This window comes from Micromesistius poutassou (genome assembly GCF_964030765.1).
Source record: "Micromesistius poutassou genome assembly, chromosome: 19".
Lineage (NCBI taxonomy): Eukaryota > Metazoa > Chordata > Actinopteri > Gadiformes > Gadidae > Micromesistius > Micromesistius poutassou.
Window position 1 is genome coordinate 3,883,798 of NC_140289.1, and position 17,445 is coordinate 3,901,242.

The window sequence follows — 17,445 nt, forward strand, 5'->3', positions numbered from 1 at the left end:
TATAAACTCAGCAGTAGGGGCGCATATTTTTCTACAGCAGCTCTGAATGTTCCGAGTAGATCTTTGTTTGTAATACAGAAAAACTCCTCACAAATCTGTAAAATGCAGGAAAAAACAAATATGTACAGAGGAATAGTAAGTAAATTGGGAGAATTTGTAACCTGTCAAAAATTGTCTATAGCCATTATCATTTTTAAAAGCATTTACAGCCTCTCCAGGTTGTAGTGGGTGCCTGCTTGCGTGAATGAACGTGCGTGCACGTGTGTTCGTGCGTGTGTCGTCGCTTATTCGCTTCAAATACTTTTTCTTTTCAAAACTTGGGAATTAATACGGCGCGGTAAATAAAGTATTTAAAGCGAATAAGGGACGCTGTTTTTGTTGTTTATTTGGTTTTGAACGAATAGTTTTGGACGCATGCATCGGCTTTGAGTTTGTTACTTTGAAATCACACACACACACACCAACCTGCCCGAGTGATGCCGCAGCGCGTTGACTAGTCCATTCTGAGGCGGTTTACCAGTTTGCCTGAAATACTCGACTTGATTCGGAGGACTCACCTGCCTCAGCCATTTTTCATGTCAAAGCAAAGCAGTGAAGGCGGGGGGAGGGGGAAGAAAGAGGATAGCAGATTAACCAGCAGGGCGCGCACAGCGCACAGACTTGTGCGGAGGTGAACTTACAGTGAGCCGTTTGACGGGAGAACAAAAATAAATAGGCGGTCGACTGATCGCGGCACTAGTCTCAATGTGCTACGACCTACAACTCCAAGGACAGAGCTGGTGGTCTGATCACGTGCTAAGTGCATGATGCCTGTAGTGCTAAGGCGAACTCACCGACGAGAAACTGTGTCAATTTCCAATGGATAGTGTAGCCCAGGGGTCCAAACTTTTCACCTACCATAATCTAAGATCCGAATCATCAAGCTGGGGCTAATATTCAGATCTTAGCTCCGCCGCCGGGGGGCTCCGCGGTCGGGGTTCCGCCGCCGGCCATAGGCCCGGTCAGGAATCTAGCTAAGATCTGCTAAGATCTGAATGGACCGGTAGTTGGGGACCGCTGGTGTAGCCTATCTATGGGCAATTAAAATGCATGAAAAGGCCATGCTGTATGGATAACGCGAACACATTGGGTACCTACATCTAATAGAAAAGTATTCATCGAACCGCAGGCCTTGACTAGGCTAGTCTACATAAAAAAGACGTGTGCAACTAGCCTAGCTAAACACCGAATTGTGTTCTCATTAAACAACTTGCGATACGAGAGTCCTGGTTGCACAACGATAATAACAAATTAAGTGAACAAATGAATGATATAGTTGTTTGCATGGTTGAAACTTTTGAACAACTCTTTAGGCTATTTGTTTATTTATTTCGTTTAGCTCTCCTTAAATTAAATCCACGCTTCAAAACGCACGACTTTTACTTCTAAGGCGTGCTGTCTCTGTTTCCGGCTCTCGACTTCCTTGTTCAAATATCATTGTACAACTTGGTTAATGAAACAAGCTGACGCTTTGGCGCGCTGAATTGCATTGCACGTCTCGGACAATGAAATTAGGCAATACCCCCTAAACTGGCCTGTTTCATTATACAACGTGAACAACTGTAAATGAATTATACTTCGTACACGGACCACATATATATATATATATATATATATATATATATATATATATATATATATATATATATATATATATACATACACATATATATACATACACATATATACACATATATATACACATACATACACAAATTACATTTACAGAAACAACACACTTTTTTTTTTTTAATGGAAAGGGGATAGGGGTTAAACCTAGAGCAACAACAACCTGTTGTATTTAACAAATATAAATCCAGCACACCATTAATGCAGACTGCCTTGTTCAGTGTGTGGCAGCTGATATCGTCCCATTCCCCTGCCCTCATCAAAATCCTTGTACAGTTCTGTACTGCAGCTTTGTTGTTTGGTTCATGTGCTCTCCAATTGTCATAGTGTTGGCCTTGTTTGTAGTCTTGGTTGCCGTAGGACCACTGCCATCTTGTCATGTCATCATAAAGTCCGATCCATGTGGTTTCAATGTCATAATTTGACCCTTTTATGGACTCTTGCAGCCGCTCTAGTTCTTCCAGGTTGTCTACGGATGCCAGGTCATCAAACTGCTCCCTGCAGTATCGCTGAGCATCAGTCCAGTTCATCTTCTGAGGCACGTGGTGGTAGAGTTTGGTGATGGGAGACGCTTGGTGTCCAACGAGCCCTGCAGGAGCCGGCACAGCAAGAACAAATACATATATTACATGCTGAGACAACAATCTCAGCATGGATACCCCTAGTGAGAATCAAACTGCTAACCCTAATAGAGTAAATGTCATGCTCTACCAGTTGAGCCAGACAGAAGCAAAACTGGAAACCTTCCACAATCAAAGCTTTACGCATTATAACATACTATCTGAATATAAATGTTGTTTGAGAGATTTCTCTTTCATTTCTGTATAGGTCAGTATTTGCAAAAAATGTATTGAAATGAAATGTAGGCTACCTTAATTGCAGGTCTATACAATTCACAGGCTGCGTTATAGAACCAATATTTTTTATTATAGTTTCTTCCCTGGTTACAAAGTAGGTACTCTTCTTTTCAAGTCACAACCATTACACCCAATGAATGTTTTTCAGCCACATAATTCCTTTAGCGACTAGACAAAGGGCCATTTAGTGGCAGTCAGCCAATATAAAGCATTATCTTACATAGGCCTAGGCCAGTGATGTGCGGTGAGGTTCATGGCTGGTGAGGCACTGACTTCATCAGAATCAGATTTATAAATGTAGCCCTCCTGCTCAATTCTAATGTGTAACAAAATGTTTACCTTGATTACTTTTAAACAATTAAGCATGTGAGGTGAATTGGTAAGAGCCTACTAAATATGAAATTTCTATGCATTTACTTCGACTAGATAATCTGATTTTCCCAGGGTGCAGAGGGGCCAAGTTCAGTTAGCTCCCATGCATACTTTATACTTAATAACCACCTTCCTTTTCAATCATAAAACACAATGTTTACTCCATTTGCAACATGAATAATTAGTACACACAGTTTCAAGTTTAGTGTGAAGCAAACCTTTCAGCTCCGGTGTTGGTCTTCCTTTATTTATTACCCCCTGCTTCAATTGAAATTCCTGTTTAGAAAAATGTTTGAGCTTGGATATATAATCCTCCATTCTGAAATCAGGCAGGGCGAGAGGGGAAAAAAAAATATCGCTGCACTTGACTCACTAATTGACGCTAGTTTGCTGTCACTCTGCAGCTGTACGCGTAAGAATCTCTGGGCTCACGAATGCCCCCTACCATGAGGCAAGGGTAGGCTACTGCCTGCCTCACCTAGTGCCTATTCACTGCCGTTGAAAGATCGTTGAGCACACGAAACATGTTACACACACATATTATATACACCAGCTAAACTATGGAAAGTCAGGGAGCCATATATTAAAAGTGTTTGAAACATTTAATTGCCAACATACAAACAGACAGTAACACGCTCTCATTGCATGGCAGAGCAGTTTGTGAGGGATTGCGCAATCCAAGGTGAGGCACAGCTTGCTGCTCTGTGCGTCTCTTCTCCGTATCTGAACCGGAAGTGCGAAAATTCAGCGAGTTAAATGCCAAATGAGTTCATAGATCAAACCATTCGATAAATATAACCATTTAATTTATTTGTTTATTATATATTGGTTTATTATATATTTAATTTGTTCCATGATGACAGGTGAGGCACTGCCTCCCCTGCCTGACCGCACGTCACTGGCCTAGGCCTATCCCTGGCCTACAGGGTATGTATACATTATAGATATGGATGAATAAAGATATGTTATCTAGGTGGAACGGCCACTTTTGCGCCGAGGCAGAGCAGTGAAGGGGTCTTGATCACACAGCGAGATGTACTCCAGCACTTTGGAATTCATCTTTTTCTCGGACTCTTTCGCGCAGTGGCGCTCTTTGTCCCACCGCTCTTTCTCGCCGTTCATTTGCGAGAACAGAAGCGCCTGAATGGAGCGTAACGGGGCGGCCAGCACGTAAAAAAAACCCTGCATGGCGTGGCAGAGTGCCTCGCCCAAGCTGAGCACCGCGCACGTCAGATTGGGCACCGTTTCACACACCACGCACATCGCTTCTATGAAGTGTAGCGTGCCCCTACGCCATGTAGGTTGGTGGTGGGGGCTGTGTTGCGTGTCTCCTTTTGGGCTATATGGAGGGGGCTGCTGAGCGCGGTTCACAAAGTTGGTCAAGCAACGGAAGATGTGGCTCGCGGCGCGGCGCAGCTCGAGGAGCGCCAAGTAGAGGTGGCATGCCGCCTTGGTGAGCGCCTGGAAGAACAGCCGCAGCTCGTGCACCGCATTGCCTGTGGAGTGGGGATAAAGAGTAGAGGGTGTCAGAGAATCATGATTAATACAAAAAGCCTCTGCCACTGGATTTAAGTATGTTTCACAGTTGGCTTCTTCAGCCTATGGAATGGGCGGATGGGAATGGGCAACTTTTTGACTGCGGTAAAGTTGACGATCACGCGCGCACACGCGTGGGTCGTAACGCTCCTTCCCAGAATCCTCAGACCAAAACGCATTTTCTTATTTTTTTTCCACGTCAGTTCCTGATCTGCCTGTGAGCCAAAACGATTACTTTTTCATTCTCATAGTGTTCTAATTCCTGCTGAAACAGTTGGTTCACTTACACTTTAAAGTATTGGGGAACCCCCGCAGGTCAGTTCAGGTCAGGATCTGACGTCAACAAAGTTCCTCGATTACCCAGCAGACGCTGACTGGGTGTCAAGGCGGAGGTTCCCAATCATGTCGGACATCCTAACCATGGCCTCTTACCGTCTATAAAACACAGGATCCAGAGCAAGGCAACACCCGCGGCCGCTGCAGTCCACCAATCCATTAAGTCCTCTCTGAAACCAAACAAATAAAATGTAATTGACAAGATATGCCTGGCTTGTCATGCTGTCGTCTGTCTGCTACTAATACCCATACCTTAACATTAAGTCGCTCATATAGCTTTCTCTGCAGGTCTCCTCCGGACAGTAGCCTAATCGTTAATGGTAAAGATTGGTGATGATGTGTCAGCTGCTCATTCTGATCGCCCTCCTACCACGGAAGTGGAGCTCATGGTTGTTGTTGGGTTAGGCTACTAGGTTTCGTTTCTGACGAAACCTAGTAACCTACAAACCAGCATGAGAAATGAATAGGCCTACGCCTTCTGTCAGGTTTACTAATACCTTTGTTGCATGATAGGCCAGGTCTATAAGGCATTATAATAAAACATGTGTTGTGTTTGTTGGAATTTAATTGCCTATTTCTGAAAATAAAACGTTTTACTTTAAGTTTCCATCGTAAAGTTGAAGTATAGGCCATGCATGCTTTATTTAGGACGGCGTTTTTTGTCAAACAAATCAGTAAACCGTTGACCGTTTTTGAGGTTGCGTGTGATCTGGAGAAAAACAACTGTTCGCCTTGCCTTGTTGTTCCTATTGCCTTGTTGGCTCGAGTGTCGCGCTGCCATGGTAACGACCAATCAGCCGGCCGTTACCTGGGCCGAGCTGGAGAAGGGGCGGCTGGTGAGGGCAGCTCAGCAGGTGTCTCCCCCGCATTCAGGCACCGCCCGGTGGGTCCATCTCTGTGGAGGCGCTCGTCAACCGATCTACTGGTATGCGATTATCCCATCCGTCTTTTTTTTTGGCTGTCACGATTTGTTTAAGGGATGGAATTCAAATGTGCATCGAGAACGGGGAACCCAACTCCGCCTGCTGTACAACATTCCTACTGATACAACGTTATGACGTAATGAGTAAAAGACGAGTAAAGACGTGTAGGTTATATACATATATATTATTATATTATCAAGTAGGCCTATGTAGGACAATACTATAATATATATCACTTATTCGCGTATTCTTGTTGAAGTAGGCCTCGTCTGTCTACTCATGGTTAATTGAGGTCAGCTTGACGTGTAACCTACAGGCTAATGCTTAGGCCTACAGCTAAAATTCGTTTTTGATATTTTACTATTTAGGCATGTCAACGAGAAGGAAAAACGTGTCTGATGACGTGATCACCCATACTTCTCCTCGCAGCTTTCTGCAGTCCGAGGTAAAGAAAACACCCATAACTATATATATTATATATATATAATATAATATATATATATAATATATATATAATATATAATATAATTATATATATAATAACTATTATTTTTTCAAATATGCCTAGATTACAACTTTACTATAGGCCTATTTGACCAATAAGGAATGGAATATGGAATATAAGGAGAAGTGTATGACGTTTATCTATCTATCTATCTATCTATCTATCTATTTTATATATATATATATATATATATATATATATATATATATATATATATATATATATATATATATAGGCTATATAAAGGGTGTCATGTCTAATTGTACAGCATTTAGACTTCAGTGACTTTGAAAAGGAGGCTTCCTGTTACTCTGATTGACAGACACAATAGACTAAACCTTTCTATTTAAATCAGTCTATTGAAAAGAATAGCAGTAGGCCTCAAGCAATTCCAATTGTTCCAAACAAATGTATACCCAAGTCTTGAGCATAAAATACATTTCAGAAGTCATTATGGATGATTCATGAAGGGAGATCCCATGTGTTTCATCAATCTGCGTTGCCAAGTCATGGTAAAACAGAGTGGGAAATCCCACCCACATTTCATATGTGGGTGCGCTTTAACGGTGAGACGCAGCTCAGGTTGCTGGGCAGTGACGTGATCTCTTACAGGCATGCTTCTCCTCTAGTGCTGTGCACCTGTATCTCTGGCACTGGCGAGGTGTACTCCTATAGGGGGAGAGTGTTTTTCTATCTTCCTGGCGTGGGAGATAAGGGCGACTCATTTTTACTTCTGTAAGACTTTTGGTTATTTCCCTATCCAGGAGGAGAGGACAGGAGAGGATGTAGGATGAGGGTGTATAGTGGTAAAGGCGCAAGCGTGTTACACCCAGCCTAAAGGTAGCCAAAAATAAAACGGTTTTTCAGATGAGCAGCAGGAGTGGACCATGGCTCCGGTCGAGAAGCCATGGGAGAAGCAGGGAGAATTTATTATGGAATGGCTGGCTCTCTAATCCCACCATGAGGCCATTACAGGTACTACAACTACTGACCGATGTTACACATGACATAAAGTTCAATTGTCTCAAATTAGTTATTATACAAACGTTATCTGTTCAGGAACAGTTGGAGGCCGAAAACCAAGAAGTAAGAAAAATTATCAAACCAATTCTGGATGCGGAAAATGGCTTAATCAAGGTGATTTTGGGGGACTTGGCAAATAGTTTGACCTCTTTTCTTGGTTGGGGGAATAACTACTATTAGTCATCCACATTAAAGTACGCATTTTGGCTGCGTGGATATGCAGGACCTGGAGCGCTTCCTGGGCCGACGGGCCGTGGTGGAGCTGCGGCGGAGGGAACTCCTCCACAAGCGGTGGACGGAGCGAGTGTGGCTGCCCACCCAGCGCCGGGTGGAGGACCACTTCTCCCGGCGGTGCGACCACGAGGCGGACAGGCTGCGCTGTTTGAACGCGGACTACATCAGTCACTGCAATGCCAAGGTAGCGCACTCGAAGCTACCGCAGAGCTAACCTCTTGTGATTGGTGGAGATTCATTGGATAGGCTGGAGATAGGCTCATTGGATAGGCTTGGAGACATTTTCCCGAAGAACTTGTGCATTGTTGTTTTATTCTTGATGGTGGTTCTCTGTTGATGTATGGTTCTCTGACCCGGCGGCCTTTTCAGGCTAATTAAGCCAATTCGGCACCCCATCAACATGGACAATACTTATTTTCAGATTTTTCCTTGTTGATTTTAAAACATTTGCTTGTAATACAATGTAGGTCCTATATGCCAATCATTCAATTGATTAAGAGGAAACCCCTTGAGATGAACCATCTCGTTTTTGAGGGGATTATGGCACCCATGTCACCCCATCCCATCACTGGAAGGAGGGATCCCCCTCTCTGCGTTCCTTCTCAAGATTATTTTCCTCGTTAATTAAGCGCTATATGGGGCTAGGGTTCAGGGTTGTCCTTAATATATGGCCTGTAAAGCCCTTTCAGACTGTTACTGTGATAAAGCTATACAAGTACCACAACATCCAGTCATTGAGGAGACTGGATCATGCCCCTGCTCTCCCCCCTGGTCATGTGTGTGTTCAGGGGTTCGTGTCCCTAGACTGTTATGATCCCCAGGAGTACGACCCGTTCCTCCTCAGCATCACAAGACCCCTCGACTACTACAAGGTGAGGAAATATACCGACCCCAACCACCACCACCTGCACCTGAGAACATATGGAGTATTTGGGGCCGGTTTATCCACAGCTCCAAATGCCTGTGTTAAAGGACCCACTATTGAAGGACCCTCGTGAAAGGATCAGGGATAAGAGAGCCGCCATCTCTTGTAAGACAGGTATTCTAAAGAATCCTACCACACACATTCTGAGCACCTCACCAAGGCATTTGCCATTTGACCGTTGATGAGACGAGTTTGTGAGGCCTCAAAGCCTGATGTGTGTCTGATGGGTTAAACCCTTCGTTTTAGGTCTCAAGTACACACGGGAGGAAGTGAAGGAGCTTCTATCCCATCTTAGTCCCAATGCAGGGACGCTCCCTCAGACCGCCCCGCCTCAGACCTTTTCATCTGCCTACCTCACCTCCACCTCTACCACTAGAGAGACTCCATTGGAGAGAGGGACAAAGTCCTCTCACAGGTAGTGAATTACTCCTTCATCATATACATGAATATGTCATGGGATAGAATAAACACATGGGTGCATGACAAAGGTGAAGGTGTGTGTAGAGTTTGGGTAAGAAACACCCTGTATAGGTAGTACTCGTAGGCATGTGCTATAGACTTGACTCCAACCTTCTCCTTAACAACATGCATCTGAAAAGTGATTCAATGAAAGTCGCTTTATTAAATCGTAAATAGTACAAACCAGATTGTGACCATTGTTTGTCATTGTTACCCAGGCCAAATGTAACGCTCTACCAGATCAAAGCAACCAGCACGGCTGATGGAAAATGCTATCAAGCCTGCTGTTGGTCCTCAAGAAGGAGATGATGGCGACTACAGCTGCAACCACAACCTCTGCGCTTCCATCTGTTCCGACTCACCCGTACCATGGATAGGCCTGTGGACTCCAGCTGTTTTTGCCATAAACTCACTTGCGTAAACTCCCAGTTTGTAGCCTCCCTCTGTGTCACCGCATCAAGGAGAGCACTGTTGCTGTGACGTCCCTCCTCATTACTGTCTTGTTCCTTATGGTGCTTAGTCCTTTCGGGTCGTGAGGAGATGGTTACTTTAAATGTCATCAAGATGGATAATTAGGGCTTTTAGCATCGAGGACAAAGAGGAGCACATGGGCCAACAATATTTTTATTATATATATTTTGTCAAAATATGTAACCAATTATTTCTTCATAAATGTCACGTTACAATTACATTTATTTATTATTATGTCATTGCACATTGCTGTGCAATGTTCAACCCTGAAAATGTTTTTTTTTTGAAGAAGCCCCCTGCTTTGAGCTCTGTGAGAAGGAGTCTTGTCACCAAATACCACTGAAGGAATCAGGTTTTTTCAGTTTTATTCACGCCTCATCAAGGTCACCCAATAGGAGACTTCGTGGCCCGGGACATCATATTGTACAGTAGTGTGCAACAGTTCAATAATGTAATTGGTTACATGTGTATTAGTATATATTAGAATAAAAACGGTGCCACAGATCTATATTTTAACATCCCAGGCTCAAAGAGGAGTATGGGAATTCTCTAACCACACATGATTCTTCGATGGCAGTATATGGTTATAAGACTGTACACCCTCCCAGCCATGGACATTGAGTTAATAAAGTGAATCAGCTCTCTATTATCAACCTTCCAAAAACCACCAAATCCTAAATTTGATATTCTCCAACAAAAAATTAAATAAATGAAAGAAAAGCAATTGCAATAAAATAAGGTACTTTGTTACTTAAACCCTTTATAGGTTTTTCTGTTATCACTGTGTGATTGGCCTCAACACAGGTAACCTTGGCTCAGGGCAGTATATGGCAACATATGAGAACAATCCTGGAGAATGGTACTATGTACATTGGGAAGAAGAAGGCACTTTAGGTGTGTGTGCGCAAGGTAATAAATCAATATTATCGTCTGGAAATATACATTTTTCTACAGGACATAAATGTATGTGTTTGTCTATGTTTGTGTGTTTGCGTGTCTGTGGGTTTTTGTGTGTGCGTCTGTGTGTGTGTGTGCATTTATGTTAGCGTGTGCATCTGTGTGTGGTGCGTCTGCGTTTGTGTCTCTTTTGTTTGTCTGTGTGAGTGTGTGTGTGTGTGTGTGAGTAAAGGGGCCCTGAGTTTCACGTGGGCTGCTCGTACAGCTGCAGGTCCAGCTTGACCAGCACCTCTCCGGTCGGGACCTCGTGCAGCAGCAGTCGGCGGGTCGCCGCGCCCTTGCTCTCCATCTCCTTCTTTATGGTTGCCACGGGAACCTCGGTGCGCCCCAGGAAGTCTGTATATTAACCAGGGGAAGAAGTTCAGTCTCGTCGCCGCAGGCTTTCTATGCGCGTGCGTGCGTGCGTGTGTGCGATCGGACCACCGACCGTCGGGGGAGAACTGGTCCTTCTCGAACACGGTGATGCACAGGACGTCCTGGTAGAAGTCCCGGACGAAGAACTGGCAGTTGAAGTTCCACTTGGGGTTGAGCGTGTCGCTGAGTGGCCGGGACGTGTAGCACTGGGCCCCCATGGTGAGCTCGCAGTACGGGTTGCTTTTACCTGAGGACGCGGAGGCAGGCAGGGTATCTCGTTAAAGGGTTGGCGGGTAAGCTGCAACCCTCTGCCCGGGATCAGAGGCACAACGTCACCTCAGACCGGAGGAGCTGCTCTCACTGAAGGCAGTCCAAGAAATAGCAAATGACTCGGGGTATATTTGAGGAAATCTCGAATGTTGACGTTCATTTTCATGTCAATTGTCATATTAATGTTTGCAGCACTTTCTGCCACCCTGCTCATGGTGCTGCTGCCCAACATGTCAAGTACTTTTTTATATATATCAAAGAGACTTATGCCGCTTTTCCACCGCCAGTACCTACTCGACTCGACTCGCCACGCCTTATTTGCGTTTCCATTGGCAAAAAAAGTACCTGGTACCTAGTACCGGGTACTTTTTTTTAGTACTACCTCCGTCGAGGTTCCATGCCAGCGGAGTAGGTACTTTTGTGTGACGTAAACAGGCTGCTGGTAACTGATTGGCCAGCGGCTGTAAATGGGAATATTCACTCAAGTTAAGTTGTGTCCGGCGTGGTTGGAGTCCACGAACCCGCTCCCGAGGGGGACACTGATCAGCGTTTCGCCGTGTGTGTCGCTCCTTTCCCGGGGCTAGAGTTAGGCTGCGCGTCGTTATGTGTGTCGGGCGTGGTTGTGTGTGTCCGGCGTGGCTGGAGTCCACGGACCGGCGTTTCGCTGTTTCGTTTCAGTGTCGTTCCTTTCCTAGGGCTCGAGTTTCGCCTCTATCAACGTTACCGTATGACAACAATAGACGCGCAGTCATTGCGCTTTTTATTTTATTTTATTTTATTTCCCATCATAACCTTTCCCGGGAATCAGGAAATAGTCTTGATCAGATTCAGATTTCCCGGGAATCGCGTCTCCCGTGATTAAAACCTAATGACGACCCACCCATGGTGGAGAGGTTCTTTTCTACGACCCGCCCACATTGAAGAGGTACTTTTTTAGATGGAAACGCAACCAAACCGAGTTGAGTCGAGGCGAGTCGAGTCGAGTCGAGTTGGTACTGGCGGTGGAAAAGCGGCATTAGAGACTGGTTAAATAAAGGTGAAATTAGGGTTATCAAGGCAAGGGTAAACAACTACACACCCAACATCAGTACAGATACACACACAGTTCAAGTGTCTCCTGGGAGGACCTCAAAATTTATGCCATCATATTTGATGACACCTTTTTGTTTTTTCATTAATCCCCTCACATCCTCTAGATTAAAGAGTGAGTAAACATCTGTTTTAATTTGGGGAGCCATGTCAGAAAAGTTTTAGAAAAAACAGTTGTCAACAATTTCACACATTCTAGTCCAAAAGAACCAGGAGAAATGTCACAGACACTTTGAGAGACCCAAACAGAACACACAGATTCAACTGAACAAAGTGGGGGGGGGGGGTTAACCTACTTGATAAAATATAAAAGACATGAATCATCCGTTCAGACAAGCGCTCCACTAGGATAATATAGTGTGGTGTACAGCGTTCTGTGTGTGTAGGGGAGCGTGGAGGTTGAGGCGTCTGTTACCGTTGGGCTTGCAGGCTTTGAGCTCCTGGGCCTCGGTGACGGTGACCAGGAGCCGTCCGATGCCGCTGGTCTTCAGAGAACGTGCTGGGAACACAGAGACGCGTTACTTTCAAACACACATTTGTGACCGAAGGGCCGCATTTCAAACGTTGCTGATACGTAGCATTCTTATTCTAGCAGGTCCTAGAGTAGATAAACGACATCAAGCACACACACAGAGTTCATAAATATCTGTGTTTACCTTGGTACGCCTTCTCTCTCTTCTTCTTCTCCGTCTCAATGAAGACTTCGGAGGCTGCTTTGATTCTCTGGACCCAGTTCGTCCTGTGATTAGCAACAGTCGTCGTGAAATCATTAGATCAAGGGTTAGGGTTAGGGGTGGTAGGTAGGTAGGTACTGTAGGTAGGTAGGTAGGTAGGTAGGTAAGTGGGTGGGTGGGTGGGTGTGTGTGTGTGTGTGTTACCTCTCGTTCAGGGTGTCCGCCTTGAGTGTGTACACGCGGTCGATGTGTGATATGTGGAAGAGCGGCTCGTCGCTGGATGGGTCCGGGGGGTTCTTCACCAGCACCTCGTTCAGGAACAGAGGCTGTGGAGGGGGGAGAGATGAGGGGGTGAGTGGCGGGAGGGGGGGGGGGATGGGAGGAGGGAGGCGGCGGGACGGAGGGAGGGACAGACGATAGATGTATAGGATGGATTCACAAGAACGGACGGAGAAACAGACGGATGGATGGAGGACAGCCATGGTTAGACGGAGAGAAGTACGGACGTGAACGATGAATGGATAGAACGATGCATGGATGCAGAGAGACGGACGGACAGTGATGGATGGAAGGATGGCAGACAGATAGAGGACATGAATGAATGGAGGGATGAACAGATGGTCACGAGAGGAGGGAGCGACGACGTGCACGCATGGCGTCACTTGTAATTAAAAACAATGCCCCAAGGGGCCCCGTGTTTAGATTTGGTTTCAGTTTTGTTTACGCAGTGTAATGGAGTTTACAGAAATCGACGACTAACCACATTAACGCCTCACAAAAAAAACAAACCCAAAAAACGGTGACACACACACACACACGCACGCACACACCGTCTTGTACATCTTGAGCTGCACGTTGGCCTTGTGGCTGAAGAGCCGGTCCGAGGCCAGGGAGGACGAGGAGGACGAGGAGAAGGACTTGGCCGGGCTGTGGGTGAGGAGGAGGAAGTCGTTGAAGAGGAAGACCCAGAGCTCGCGGCCGCCCCGCGTCTTGTGGAGCCGGCCGCTGTGCAGCAGCTTGCGCGGCCCCAGACAGTTGGTGAGCGAGTTGAACACCAGGTGCTGCGGGCCGATGAGAGGAGGAGGAGGAGGAGGAGGAAGAGAGGGGAGAGGGGGGTGGGAGAGAGGAACGATGAGGGTCCCGGGACGATCAACCGGCAGAGTGCCTGGGGGTTCGACGGTGGCTGGGGAGACGCCCCGTGCTGAGAAATGTACTCGTTTGGCGTGGACTCCTTTGCATTCAAAATCGCCCTGAACTAAAAGGTGAATGCGGATGACTAAACTTGTGCGTTTAGCATAGGGCTCTGTACATATACACGCAGCGAGGACTCAATGTAATTATGGCAAGAATAAAAGTTCAAACCCATTTTATTTGTATCGCCCATCATCCAAGCTACAATCCCTCTCAAAGGGCAAATAATGACCATTACTTACCACTATTTAAAAATAGTATTAAAAACAACAGTTTGACAGCGCATGAATTGGACGTGTCTATTACGACATGCGAGTGCTCACGTGGTGCACTTGCCCCGTGTTCCTGCGTACCTCTATGAGACCGTCACACTGGACGTGGGTCTGGATCCACTCCAGCCTATCAGAGTTCTCCTTCTCCCTGACCCCCTCGTTGACCTGAGAGCACAGCTCCTCCGCCCGCTCCAGGGCCTCCCGCAGGGCCCCCCGGTCCACGTGGCCCTCGGGGGTGTTCTCCAGGATCTGAGAGAGAGAGAGAGAGAGAGAGAGAGAGAGAGAGAGAGAGAGAGAGAGAGAGAGAGAGAGAGAAAGAGAGAACGAGAGAGAGAGCGAATGAGAAACAAACAAGAGAGAAAAATAATGAAACAATCAAAGACGAGACAAAAGGGATGATGTTTACAAAGAGATGACTCTGAAAGTTACTTTCAAAAAATGTCGATATTTTTGATTTGCTTGACCACAAAATGGGTGTCCACCTACGTTCTTTATGAGCAGAGGGTAGCGTGTGATCCTCTGCATGGGCTTCAACAGGAAGCTGGACAAGGGCATCCCTTTACAGCGGTAGTTAGTGGCTATCTTCTGCTCAGAGAGTGGGAGAGTGAGAGAGAAAGCAAGAGAGAGAGATGATGGGTGACTACTTTGAGGACTGGGGAATGAGCACCATAAAGAAATTGCTGATTGTTAGTTATTTATTGACGATGATAGGATGTGCTACCTTATGTAATTTCATGCAAATTAAATTTACATTTTAATTTACATTTACATTGAGGGCATTTAGCAGACGCTTTTATCCCAAGCGACTCACATAAGTACATTTGTCAGAAGAGAGAGAAGCAATATAGGTACAGTATATAGGTACAGTAAAGATATACAGCTGTCGGTACAGTAAAGATATCCATAGAAACAAGTGCTAAGATTTGACAATTGATAGGTGAGTCTGTAAAATCAACAATGGCTCACCTCATGGAGTCACACAAAAAAAAAAACACCGTATTGTGGTGGTTGTGTTACTGGAGCGGGATAGAGGGGAGCTCGGCGCACCTTGAGGAAGTCCTTGAAGTCGGGCTCCGAGTTGGTCCTCCTCTGCAGCAGGGCGGCGGCGTTGAGCTGGCAGGAGCAGAAGCGGATGTAGGGCTGCATGTGGGCCAGCTCCGCGGCCAGCAGGTCGCCGATCACCTGCACCGCCATGTTCTCTCCCCCCGTCTTCTTACGCACACGCAGGGCCCTGGGTACGCACACAACGGTCCAAGACGGTTTCAAGAGCCCTCTCTGAATAACACGTGGATCGTCAGGCTGGCCGATGCCGACGCCTGAATGGCGCCTACAGTACAGTGATGTTGACCTACTTCAGTAGTTTGGTGTTGCACATGATCAGCTCCCTCCAGTTGACAAAGATGGTCCCCATCTCTGTGGGGGTCAGACGGCCCGACTCGGACATGGGCTTATGGAACACCTGATCACATGGAGGGAGGGAGGGAGGGAGGGAGGGAGAGAGACTAAATGCCTAATCATTGCTCAGGACTAATTATTTATTATTTCCCTTGAGTCTTCATATGGCTGTGTTTACACTCTGGTGTTTGTGTGTGGTTACTGTCTGTCTGTCTGTCTTTGTGTGAGTGTGTTTACACTGTCTGTCTTTGTGTGAGTGTGTTTACACTCTGTCTGTGTGTCTGTCTTTGTGTGAGTGTGTTTACAGTCTGTCTGTCTGTCTGTTTATTGTCTGTCTGTCCATCTGTCTTTGTGTGTGTGTTTACTGTCTGTCTGTCTGTCTGTCTGTGTGCATGTACCTCCAGCACCAGCTCCAGGTCCTCTACGTAGGTCTCCTCGGTCTGGATCAGCTCATGGATGTAGCCCTGCCTCTTTCTCTCCTGGGGGGTCATGCTGTCCAAGCTCATCAGGTCAGCGCACCCTGCAGCGCACACACACACACACACACACACACACACACACACACACACACACACACACACACACACACACACACACACACACACACACACACACACACACACACACACACACACACACACACACACACTTTCTCTCTTTAGTTTTGTGGTTGAAATCTTGTGTTGTATGTAGATTAATGCTCACAATTATACAATAATAATACAATTATACTGACAACCCAAGTGCATGCATGCAGTAGAAATCAAACTCCTAACCGTGGCAGTGTCAAGCACTAACAATTGAGCAAAACTCTTGAGCAAATCACACACACACACACACACACACACACACACACACACAAATCAAACAAACAAACGTTAAAATCTCTTTTATTGTCAGATTTATGTACAACTTATGCAAGGACCAGAGTGAGGCACATCGTATGTCATAGAACACGGAACATTGAACCTAGAGATAGAAGAGAGGTTACCAGGCATTGCTAATCGATCACCGCTAACACCATCCACCGTCCACCGTCAGTCTTTAGAGAAGCACCGTTGGTGTTGGGCGGGGCTCGGGGTGGGGGGTAGGAGGGCTTGCGCTAGCCAGGTGATTGCATAGGTGTGGATGAGGAAACTCGGAGGTCACAAGAACGTTCCGGAAGACATTTGCTGTCATTGTTGTGACATTAACAACTGCCTGTTTAGTTTTTGTTTTAGCTGGTGTGTGTATTACATTTCAGAGTGGAACGCTTCTCAACTGTATTCCGAGCAAACAATAATATATGATGATGGTACAATGTTATTTGAATACTGGCAATGTACTTGGCGAGGGACAAGGTTATTTCCGCTGATGAGTCATAAACTGGGATGCTTGACATTGGTCCTTTTTAGTTCCTAGGAAGTCTTCACTTTGTTAGTGCAAAAATGATCGACTCTGCGGAAAAATATCTAGCGTGTTGACTAAAAGCTTCTATTTATAAAACTAGATAAATTATAACTTTGGACAGAGTTAGACACAACTAGAGACAGATACAACAGTTACATCGTGTTTATAAACTCTTTGCCATGCCTTTTGACATGATGGGTCAGAGGGGATAAAGGTTTCTCAACCCTTTCATTTGCGTTAGTAACTCGAGGGAAATAGTAGAACAGAGAGGACTTAGAAAAGACCGGAAGGGAGGAAGAGGGGAGATAGAAGGAACGAAACAGTAAACAGTTCAATGGAGCAGTTAGAAAAACAAAGCAGCAGTCAAAACGGACACAGAAGAAGGAAAAACAGAACCAAAGAGAGGACGGGACGCCACGGTCCTGAAATGAGGTTCGGAAAAAGCGCAGAGCTTGGTTTGTTCTGGCCGAGAGGCGGGACTTCCTGTTGCGACAGGGCAATCCGAGCTCTGATTGGCTCAGAGAGAAGCGTGAAGTAAAGGAGCA

General features: G+C 45.8%; 2 protein-coding genes across 2 annotated transcripts in view; one reads left to right on the forward strand and one right to left on the reverse strand.

The window, feature by feature from the left end:
• Window positions 1–6,062: 6,062 nt before the first annotated feature.
• Window positions 6,063–9,272, forward strand: fam228a (family with sequence similarity 228 member A; the record flags this gene model as incomplete). Its single annotated transcript, XM_084483926.1, has 8 exons — window positions 6,063–6,137; window positions 7,065–7,172; window positions 7,257–7,334; window positions 7,444–7,638; window positions 8,243–8,326; window positions 8,406–8,493; window positions 8,626–8,794; window positions 9,079–9,272. 8 exons carry the CDS (start codon window positions 6,063–6,065, stop codon window positions 9,257–9,259), a joined length of 978 nt encoding a protein of 325 aa, XP_084340052.1. The 3' UTR covers window positions 9,260–9,272.
• A 319-nt stretch (window positions 9,273–9,591) lies between these two features.
• itsn2a (intersectin 2a) overlaps window positions 9,592–17,445 on the reverse strand; it is a 41,361-nt gene continuing 33,507 nt past the window's right edge. Inside the window, exons 28-38 of the mRNA XM_084483925.1 lie at window positions 15,910–16,031; window positions 15,469–15,575; window positions 15,164–15,347; window positions 14,603–14,701; window positions 14,198–14,365; window positions 13,484–13,714; window positions 12,858–12,979; window positions 12,636–12,718; window positions 12,395–12,478; window positions 10,694–10,867; window positions 9,592–10,602 (exon numbers count right to left, since the gene is read on the reverse strand). Coding sequence (XP_084340051.1) covers window positions 10,451–10,602; window positions 10,694–10,867; window positions 12,395–12,478; window positions 12,636–12,718; window positions 12,858–12,979; window positions 13,484–13,714; window positions 14,198–14,365; window positions 14,603–14,701; window positions 15,164–15,347; window positions 15,469–15,575; window positions 15,910–16,031 — 1,526 coding nt within the window. The 3' untranslated portion in view covers window positions 9,592–10,450. The remainder of the gene's footprint in view (window positions 10,603–10,693; window positions 10,868–12,394; window positions 12,479–12,635; window positions 12,719–12,857; window positions 12,980–13,483; window positions 13,715–14,197; window positions 14,366–14,602; window positions 14,702–15,163; window positions 15,348–15,468; window positions 15,576–15,909; window positions 16,032–17,445) is intronic.